The 10,568-nt window shown below is 47.9% G+C and overlaps 1 protein-coding gene across 1 annotated transcript; it reads right to left on the reverse strand.

The window, feature by feature from the left end:
* Positions 1–2,266: 2,266 nt before the first annotated feature.
* adamts1 (ADAM metallopeptidase with thrombospondin type 1 motif, 1) lies at positions 2,267–9,672 on the reverse strand. The gene is made up of 8 exons (XM_080053196.1): positions 8,644–9,672; positions 7,053–7,393; positions 6,484–6,616; positions 5,917–6,374; positions 5,551–5,737; positions 5,153–5,331; positions 4,653–4,828; positions 2,267–4,522 (listed from the first exon to the last, which is right to left on the reverse strand). Exons 1-8 carry the CDS (start codon positions 9,269–9,271, stop codon positions 3,790–3,792), a joined length of 2,835 nt encoding a protein of 944 aa, XP_079909322.1. The 5' UTR covers positions 9,272–9,672; the 3' UTR covers positions 2,267–3,789.
* Between the last annotated feature and the right edge of the window lie 896 nt (positions 9,673–10,568).

Here is a 10,568-nt window from a genome sequence, read left to right on the forward strand (position 1 = left end):
GGTGTGTATGTGTGTGCGCGCCCTGTTCCCACTCCCCACACCTGACTGACTGATTTAAGTGCTGAGTGTCAAGTTATTTTTTTAATTCCCCTCCCCCTCCGCCCCCCTCAAATTACCCCGTTGAGTTTACACAACGCTGAGGAGAGAGAGCGAGAGAGTATAAAAAAGAGACTTCTGTTCGACAATTTCAGAATAAGACTCCAATAAAAGCTACAGGCCTATATTGCAGATTTCTAAAAGTCCACATTTAAACAATTTCATATAATGGCTTGAATGAAAACCTCTCCTTTAGAAGGAATGATCATTTGTAAGAACAACCCCAGTATCAGATAAGTGACAGGTAATACATGCAATAGTCATGGCTTGCTGTAGTTCAAGTTAGTTTGTGCTTTTATTTTGAAGGCAACAAGGCTTTTTTCCCACTCATATTCACATTAAGGCTGTGGCTGTAACCCTTGACGCTGCTCAAGATCAGAAAGAAAAATGCAGGGGCGGGTTTCAGTCATTAAGGGGTATCAGGCAAACCCAAAGCATGGGGGGGCCCTCCACAGCCCTCATCCCCCCCTCCTTTTTTCAATCCTTATTTATCAAAGAAAGACCTAAAGGTCTATGAAACCATACAATGAAACGAATATTGATTAAAATGTAAAGGTGAAGTTAGCGATTTTGTTTATGTTAATATAAGTGTTAAATCGCTCTTTATTCATACAGTGATAGTGCGCGTTTCATAAAGCCGATCTCTCAGTCACCCGCTCTGCATGTAATCGTCAAATCAACTTTTCGGGGATCCCGAAACTGATATCCAATCACAAGAGAGAACGCTACAAACCGGCACCCGTCTCACTGCCGGTGCACGCGCAGAGCGACAGATGGGTGAATGTTTATGTGCCTACAATGGAGGAGCATGGTAAACATCCTTCCCAATGTCTGTTTTAATGGTTTTTATCATGTTTTATCACACTTATGGATCTGAGATGATGCTAGATAACTCACTGTTTGAACACAGCAGTGCATTAATGTGGTGACGTGGGGACGAAGGAGGGGACTGCTAACTGCAGTCAGTGGCAGGAAGATAGCTAACTGACCATTCCGCTTACTGAACCTTTAACTCCAACCCAAACCATAACCCCCTAAAGGCTGAGACAATTGTGAATTACCGTCAAGCTTTAAAAGTCAATTTTAGAATTTTAAATCAACTCCCGGAGGCCACAAGTTAATCTTTGACCTCATGCAATTTAATCCTCCGATGACCACCAGGCAGCAATTGGCATGCAATGTTTAAAAGGTTGTGTGGGGTATGCACATTGGAGGACATTTGGACATACCCCCATCTAGTGGAAGAAACCCAAATTGCAGAAAATGTATTGACAAACCAACTCATGTTTGAGAGTTTTTAAAGGTTCAGTAAGCGGAATGGTTCTTTAAGTTAACTTCCTGTCACTGACTGCAGTTAGCAGTCCCCTCTCTCGTCCCCATGTCACCACATTAATGCACTGCGGTCTTCAAACAGCGAGTTATCAAGCATCATCTCAGATAAGTAAGGTTGTTAAAACATGATAAAACCATCAAAACAGACATTGGGAAGGATTTGTACCTGCTCCGCCATTGTAGGCACATAAACATTCACCCATCTGTCACTCTGCGCGTGCACCGGCAGTGAGACGGGTGCCGGTTTGTAGCGTTCTCTCTTGTGATTGGACATCAGTTTCGGGATCCCCGAAAAGTTTATTTGCCGATTGCATGCAGAGCGGGTGACTGAGAGATCGGCTTTATGAAACTCGCACACTATGTAAGTGATCACTGTATGAATAAAGAGCGATTTAACACTTATATTAACATAAATAAATCGCTTACTTCACCTTTAAATCTGAGGAGCGGCCTCTAAATCTCCAGGAGTAAAGGATCATCACGAAAATCCCTCATTGACTTTATGTGTGTGTGTGTGTGTGTGTGTGTGTGGGGGGGGGGGGTGGGTGGGTGGGTGTTTTTGTATACGTGTGTGTGTTTGTGGGTGAACATGGGATTGTATTGCTATCTTTGTTACCGAACAATTTCAGATTAAAATCCAAATAATAGTGGACATTTTTTGGCTGTTTGGAGATTAAGACTTTTTTACCCTTTAGTGAACAAAAAGTGTGTAAATATCTAAGTACCCCTCAAAATCAATAATGGAATTAACAGATTCAAACAAAGCCTTTAAAATGTGTGTGAGTGTGTGTGTACACCTTGCAACGGCTATCAGACAAACCACTCAAGAGACATTAGCTGCACAAGTCAATGTGACACTTTATTCATGAACCTAGGACCATATATATATATTTATATAACATTGTATAAATACTCTATATATTCTACTCCCTTCTGTGATCTCAATAACAAATAAAAAATAATATTAAAAAAGCCACATGATTATGTTTAACAGGCTGTACAAAAATAAATAATGTTTGGATATTCTGTACAAAAGGAAAAGACTTGATAGAAACAAAACAAGGTGCCTTCGCAGAAGGCAGGAGAGACTTACTTATGAAGTAGTAGCAGGAGACAAGTCCCTCTTTAGGTCTCCACACACACACACACACACACACAAGCACGCGTCCACACATGCACACACACAATTATCCACATGCACACATTCAAGCACACACCCAAACACACACACACACACACACACACACACACACACACACACACACACACACACACACACACACACACACACACACACACACACACACACACACACACACACACACACACACACACACACACACACACACACACACACACACACACACACACACACACACACACACACACACACACACACACACACACACACACACACACACACACACACACACACACACACACACGCACACACACCTCTCTTTGGTCTTTGAAGAGTTCCCTCATTGAAGGCTATGTAGACGAGGGCAAGATATGGCTAAAGGACACAGTACTGTGTACTGAGGCATTTAGAGACAACTGGGTGTTACAATGTGCCGCTGGCAAAAAAACAAATAACAAAGATGAAGTGCTACAGGTTTGTGATAAATAAACGTAGACTGGCAAGTTTGAACATAAACACTATGACTATTAGCTATCTTGTTTTCCATACCTGATGGGGTGAGCAAGTAGAATGTGAGCTATTCTCTTTCATCTTTTTCTTTATATACTCTGCAATAACCTTCCCCCAACCCAACCCTTATATGTCTGTCCAGCCCAGCTTGGACAAGCATTATATACATGCATAAAACATTTGACACAAACAGTTTCACACTCTCTCTCTCACACACACACACACACACACACACACACACACACACACACACAAGCACGACATTGGCACGGTAAGCAGCATGCTCCTTTAGGAAATCAGGAATGCTTTTTTCCCCCCTTGATGGGAGGCAAAATGTGCCACTGCTGTTCTGTGTCCAGATAGGCAGAAAGCTGTTATCAGTCTTTCTTTGCTGCAACTAAGTGGACCAACCGTCTGGTCCCAACATGGAGGGACTGGTTCGAACTTTGCCTTTTGCAGTCACAGTCATTGAGGAGCCATTAGCATGTGATGGGACTGCCTGGAACCAATGAAAACCTGCAGCACTCTGGCTATGGATGTAAACATTCATCGGCTTCTTTTGATTGTCCTTGAGGAGGCCGTGAAGATCAGATCAGTTTTTATTCTTCCTTTCTCTTTAAAAAAAAATCTGATGTCTTTCTGAAAAAGCTGGATTTACTTAAAGGGGGTTATTGGAGGGGTTGTGTAGGGAAGCAGTCATTTTAAATGAATCAACAGGCACTCTGATTGCACAGTTCCAGCAGGGGTCTCGGCCTGTCTTTGGGGTCACAGCTGTCGTGTGTTAAGGTGCGCCCGTCGTGGCCCATGCAGCGCAGCTGGCGCTTGCGGAAGCCTCGGCCGCACGTCTTGGAGCACAGCGACCATTGGCCCAGCAGCCAGGATGGACAGGGCTGGGCGGCGCAGGACCGCGAGGCCAAGGGGCGCAACTCCTCGGGGCAATCCCTGGAGAGACGGCCGCCCTGGGGATCCAGACACACCACCTCCCTCTGCTGCGTGCCCCCTCCACAGGTCTGTGAGCAGGGGCCCCACTCCCTCAGGGTCCACTCCGCCCCGCCCACCTCTCGGATGGCGTTGATGGACAGACGGCGGCTGGGCATGGAGGCAGCGTTGATGGGTCGCGGCGCAAAGTAGCTGTACTTGACCCTAGGCCTGGGCGCTTCCCCCACAGACAGCACCTGGATGGTGAGGGGCTCAGAGAGCGGAGCAAAGCTTCTCAGGCGCTCCAGGGAGGCAGAGGAGCCGCTGTAGCGCAGTAGAGCTCCCTTCAGGGCCAGGTCTGTCTCCATGGTCATCAGCTTGTAGTCGCCGTTCAACAGGTAGCTGCCGTCCTGGCGAAGCACTGCCAGGTAGCTGTTGTCGTGGCGACCGTTGCCAGGGGCTCGTTGCTTGACATCCAGATGGGTGGCACCGGCAGGGATGGTTACGACATCTTGGTAACCAGGCCTGAAACCAGAGAAAAAAAGACACTGGTCAGACTTATTCTTAAAAAAAAAATGTTTTACATACATGCTATGTGTATATTTTGAGGCTTTATGTTTTTAAGTATAACAATAATAATCTATAGGATGTTTACCTGGCACGCTCCAGAGAGCCAGAGACTTTCTTGCAGGTTGAGCCGTCTCCGCCGCACACGCCACACTTATCAAACCGAAGGTTGGAGCCAATGACGCGGTCACATCCGGCCTTGACACACTGGCCTTGAACACACACTGAGGTGGAGTCTGGGCTGCAGGGCGTGCCGTCAGCCACCTGGGGGCAGCAGAGAGACAGAAATGGAACGTTATAAAGAGTTACTTCTAGTTCTGAGACTGTTACATAAGTGTCTGAGTCGAAAGGTAAAAAAAATAAAATGTAAATGTCTTTTCCAGCAAGTAGACAGTAGCCTAGGGGGCTGAGGGAAAAATTACAAAAGCTGTATCCTTTCGACTAGCTGCAGGTCTGCACAAGTGGGAGGACTGTCATGATGAGGTAAGCTAGGATACTAAGAATGTTGTAGCACAACTCTGAAAAAAATACCCTGAGCAATAAAACACAGTTTCATATTTAATCTAGCGTCTAGCCACGGCCTCTCACCTTAGATTTGAAGACGGTGAAGTATCCAGTCCCCTTGGCGCGGCACACCAGCTTGCAGCGGTCTTTGGGCGAGACTCCGGCATATTTGGGCACCCACTCCACACCCTCGCCTGAACCCAGTGACACTTGGGCTGACATGTCGTTGTGGGCCAAGCACTGTTCTTCGCGGAAAGACAGGCCTGGGAAAAGAGACGGAGGAACATCAGATTTACTGCGTGTTCAGCTCTTACCCGCGTGCTAACTTTCACACCAATGTGCAAAGGTATAGAGCCAAAAACATGACTTCTACCATTCAAGGTAAAGGACTAATCGCTTTGCAAAAAAAGAAAAAGAAAACTACACTATATACTTCTTCTTTGGCACTTTATTTCCACACAATAAAACTTTCAATCTCTTACCATTGGTATCAGGGCAGGTCTCGGTGTTACAGGAGCGGTACTGGATCCTCTTGCCTTCGCAGTACTTGCCCCCGTTTTTGGGCAGCGGGCTGTCACAGGAACGGAAGGAGTACTGCACCCCTCCACCGCAGCTCCTGGAGCAGTCGCCCCACGGACCCCACAGTCCCCAGCCACCATTGACGGGAGTCTGAAAAAACACCAAAGTGAAGACGATTACAATTTTGAACTTGGTTTGGGTTGATTGAAGCAAAACATATCAGGCACAAGACCTTTTATCTGCCAGTTATGTTGCAATATTAACTGCTACTTATGGATTATGCAGTGTCTTCTGGGTGAAGAGTAATGGGATTGGGGTCCGGTTCCTACCTGGTGTTTAAGGGCTTGGCTTTTGGTGAGACAATGTCCGGCCAGGCAGTAGCTGTCATGGCCGCACGTGGTTCCATCGGCCCAGGGGAAGTTCTTGGTCTGGCACACCAGCAGACCGTTGGAGGTGGTGACGGTGCACCACAGGGCCGCGCAGGTGGTGCTCAGGTCGGGGCAGTGCTGGGATTCTTCTCCGAAGGTCAATCGACACTGATGATCCGCATCATAAACAGTCCCGGGCAAGGGCAGGGGCAGCGGCTGAGCTTTGACCGGTTTGTCCAGGAGACACTGGCCATGGCCGTTATCCAGGAAGGTGGTGACCATCAGGGCAGAGCAGGAGGACCAAGGCTGCTGCTGGTCCAGGTTAGACAGGGTTGAAGCCATCATGTGGGAGCCCCAGTGAGCACCATTCACCCCAGAGCAGAGCTGGGCGTCATCGTGAGGCATGTTGAACACGTGGCCTTTATGGACAGAGAAGAAAGAGCTATTTGAGCATCTCTAGAACAAGTGGTGAATATGAATTAATAACACATTTCAGTTTTGTGTAACACACACACAACTACTACTTACCCAGCTCATGTGCCACAGTGAATGCTGCTTGCAGACCGTCGTCCTCAATAATTGAACAGCTTCTGTCAGGGTCGCACACTGTGCCAACGTCTGCCATGCCCAGAGTGTCACAAGAGTGGGCGCCACACAGATCCTAAACAGGCACAGACAGAGAGCAAAAAGCAAAATTAATAAATGAAAACAAATGTTGGTTCTCTTCTGGTCTATATTACCATTAAGGATTTTCTGTCCTAAAGGTCACCTTTTATGCTCATATTCAGGTTCAAAAAAGCAGTCTGCTTCGATTGGCCCTAAATCTTACTACCGGCTAGATGTAAGGCTATCAGGGGGGTGCGCTTATCATGGGTGGAAGTACAGTGCTAAGTTAGGTTGGTAATTTGTTTGGGGGTTGGGGGGGCGTGTCCTTCTCCCCTTATGATGTCATAAGGGGAGAACACTTTTGAACACTCTATCTCCACAGAAAGGTGGAGTGAGGAGGGTTGTCTTATTTCATACTAGACCACACAAAGATTGTCTAATAACACAGGAGGACCCATAATTAGATAATACATTTTTCTCCTTCAACTTACCGTCCGGGTGAAGAGGACGGCGGTGTCGTAGTGCTCCGGGTGGCGGTCGCTGGGCGGGTTGTGCTGCCGTTGCCACTGGCAGAAGTTGCGCAGGGTCATGGCGGCGTTGGGGGAAACCTGGGGGCCCCGCTCCTCCTCGTACACCACCAGCAGCTTGACCACGGCCAGGCTGATAGAGTTGTGGATGCTCGGGTGGCGGTAAAGACGCGATGCCACCGCCATAATGGTGAGCAGGTAGGGCTTGAGACCGGCACCATGGAACTCCGCCATGGACTGGTCGGCCACCAGCATGATCTCCAGGTAGCGCGGCGTGGACACGAAACGCCTGCTCCGGTGGTTGGCTATATAAGAGAGAGAGAGAGGGATAGAGGAAAAAAAGGTCAGACCACACTATAAGGACACAGTAAAGGTCATCTGAGTCAATGTATTGAGGATTAAAAGGTTTTAAAGGTGGAGTCAGCGAATACTTCTGGACTGGAGAGATTACTTTTGGTCAAAATCAGTGAATATCTTCTCCTCACAATCCCCTATATCTGTGTGTGTGTGTGTGTGTGTGTGTGTGTGTGTGTGTGTGTGTGTGTGTGTGTGTGTTTGTGAAACAAATCAGGTGTTAATACAAAGCCTAGCAGTAACCAAGTTATGGTAGGCCCTTTGGTTTACATAGCCGTTTACAGAGCCTAGGCTAGGTGAATTTACGCTGGAATACAAATTTTTTCCTGACAGGTAAAGTGACTTTTGTCATTTTTGAAAGATTTGATTGTGGGACTTTTTTGCACACCACTCCAAAACTCTTCCAGTGTTCTAAATGGCCCTGGCACATGGGCTAGTATTTTTTTCAAGGGGATATACTGTATTATAGAGGCTCCAAAGAGAGCTCCGGATGTGCCTGGAGGAGCCTGGCAGTGACTCAGCGTCACACCACCTTCGGGCGGCTCCTCCTCCTCCCTCCTCGGGGTCCGCATTCCAAGACTGACCTTCTCTCGTGGAAAAAACATTATGCCAGCAGCGAGTGCAAGAGCTGAGGAGGGAGAAAATCCTTTCGACCACGGTGCGGAGTTGTACCAGGAGACGAGTTTCCACGTCTCAGCCAGCAGCACCGCCGGGCTGTGGCTGGCTCCAAACCCCCGATGCTACCCTCCCCTTTCTTTCCTACGTCACTTCTCCTCCTCCCTCCCCTTGGAAAAGTTCCCCCTCCCCTCCTTTCCTCTCTCTCTCTCTATCCCTCTCTCTCTCCCTCTCGCTCTCTCTCCCTCTCTCCTTCCTTCCTCATCTGGCATAGCGTAGCCGCCGCTGTCAAAAGGTAGTCGAGTCCATTGCGCATGCTGTGCGCCCTGGCACAAGCACAACTCCAGCTGACATCAGTTTGGTCTGCGTATTCACTCAATCCACTGATTTATATCTAATAAGATAATTCATTTCCTTTGTTTGTTTACCAATGGATAAAACATTTAACGACACTACATGGAGTGAATAAATATTTTTCCTTGACCAATTTAAATGTTTGGTAATCTGATAATCCCAGTTTAGTCTATTATAAAGACGAGTAATCGCGCGTAAAATGCGCATGGTATTTCTGTAGCAGCCCCCTTACCTGTGTGCTCTGCTTTAGCCTCTTCGTGCCAGGAGGCGTCTTTCTCCAGATTCGTTGGCACCCTCTCCTCGTCCTCGTTGACCCCGCACTTTGAGCTCCCTTCCTCGGCGAAAGCCTCTCGACTCCTCCGGCGGATCACGTGGACGTCCTCCTCCTCGCTGGCCGAGAAGTCGCTCGAGTTCTGGGGCTGGATGAAATACTCTTCGCCCTGAAAGTAGAATCCGCCCCTGAGTCCGTGGCACAGGTTGAGCGCGGCGGCAGAGTGCTCCTCTCCGTTCACAGTGCCCGAGAAGAAACAACCAGCCTCGGCTCCACTTTTCGGTGCCTCCTGTGTTGGTTCGGATTCGGGACTCCCCACAATGTGGAAGACAAAACCCGGCGCCAAAAAGGTCTGGTCAGGCTCTAGTTGCAAGACTATCTCCTTGCCGAATACGTCTAACCGGTACTCCCTCATCTCCGCCACCTTCTCCTTCTCTTCTGCCGAGAGAGTCCGCCGAGGTTCGCTTTCCGACCGGGCCGACGGGTCTAGTCTGACGGGCACCACAGTGCTCTCCTCCCAGGCGATGCAGTGCGCAGTGCCGACGCACAAAGCGGCGATAACACCAATAGAAACGTGTAAAAACAACATCTTATGACTGTGAAATCCGACAAGTGGAAATATGTATAATAAAGTCTCTATGAGGAAGCGAGTAAATCCTTTAAAAGTTTTTTTTTCTTCCAACTAAAAGCTACAAAACCCAAAGTCTTTGAACTTCCACAAAACTGTCTCAAAATTACGCGCACGTATACAAATCTAAAATGGGATCAAATCCAGTGCAAAACTCATTTAAAGCTATGTGCAGGTCTGCCTTGTTGCAAAAAGAAAAGGAAAAAAGAAAAAAGTCCTGTCATTAGATGGAAATAAAAGCTGGAGCACGGCAGTAAATTCCAACAGGTCTCTCCAAAAACTCAGCAGATGTCTCAGTGTCTTTAGTTCTCTCTTTGAGTTCGGGGGCAGGTTTTTTGATTTTCCTCTGCTGGCCCGTTTGCTCTGCTCTCTGCTCTTTTTGCCTTGCAGTCAGAACAGAGCCTGTCCCTCCTATATATCCCCCTGCCTCGGGACCACCCCTTTCCTGGGGGCCCTTTGATGTGAGAGGGGCCAAATCCCGTGCGCAAGAGAGCGCGCTCGCAACCTGGAGCGTTGCCATAATAATCAATCATAGTGGAGAGAAGCCAGTGTTTTGGGCATAGAAGCGTTCTCCTTATTCAAACTGTCACAAGACATACAAAAACACTTATAACCCACGAATAATATGACTTAGAGATGTTTAATAAAAATTTGCAATAAAGCCAAATAGACCATTTCACTTAACATGTAGGCCTATATACAGGAGTGCCCAACACAATTAAATAAAACGGACTTTCTGCATTTCGCTTCCTTCTCATTCATGTCTGTTTCAACGTAAATCAGGGTGACAGGCAGCCGTGGATGATGTGGAGCAGTGTTTTTAGTGTTAGTGCAACTGGAGAAGGGGAGATGGCAAGCTGCGGTTCGGGAATGGTAACCGTATCGTTCTGGCCAGAGGCTCAGGGAGCCTTGCTCGCTTTCCCCCACCGTGCCAAGCCGGCTGTGGTGCGCCGTGGCCCGGGCTCAGCAGCTCCACTCCCCCGGGGAGAGGGAGCGGAGAGGGGCCGCCGAGGTCTTAAGGTGGAGCGGCCACTCTAACAGGGATGCCTCCCCGATCAACTCAAGGTAGACAGAGCCCCTGTCTTTGGGCTTCTCCCCCCTCCCCACCTCCGAAGACAGACAGGAAGAGTTTACGCTGGAGTTTCATTAAAAAAAAGTTCTGGCCAAGTAGGAATCCTATTATCTACAGTGCACCGAGACAAATCACAAATAAGTGAAAGTATTGAACAGTGAATTAAATAAGCTTTTTAAATTCAGT

Source organism: Ammodytes marinus (genome assembly GCF_949987685.1).
Source record: "Ammodytes marinus genome assembly, chromosome: 24".
Classification (NCBI taxonomy): Eukaryota; Metazoa; Chordata; class Actinopteri; order Uranoscopiformes; family Ammodytidae; genus Ammodytes; species Ammodytes marinus.

What these genes read in the sequence shown, in the direction of transcription:
- adamts1 (XM_080053196.1), bottom strand. Translation starts at nt 9,271, where the DNA reads ATGTTGTTTTTACACGTTTCTATTGGTGTTATCGCCGCTTTGTGCGTC. An exon ending in GGCTAAAGCAGAGCACACAG is followed by an intron (nt 7,394 to 8,643) that starts GTAAGGGGGCTG and finishes TCTCTTATATAG; the next exon opens with CCAACCACCGGAGCAGGCGT. An exon ending in GGCTCTCTGGAGCGTGCCAG is followed by an intron (nt 4,523 to 4,652) that starts GTAAACATCCTA and finishes CTCTGGTTTCAG; the next exon opens with GCCTGGTTACCAAGATGTCG.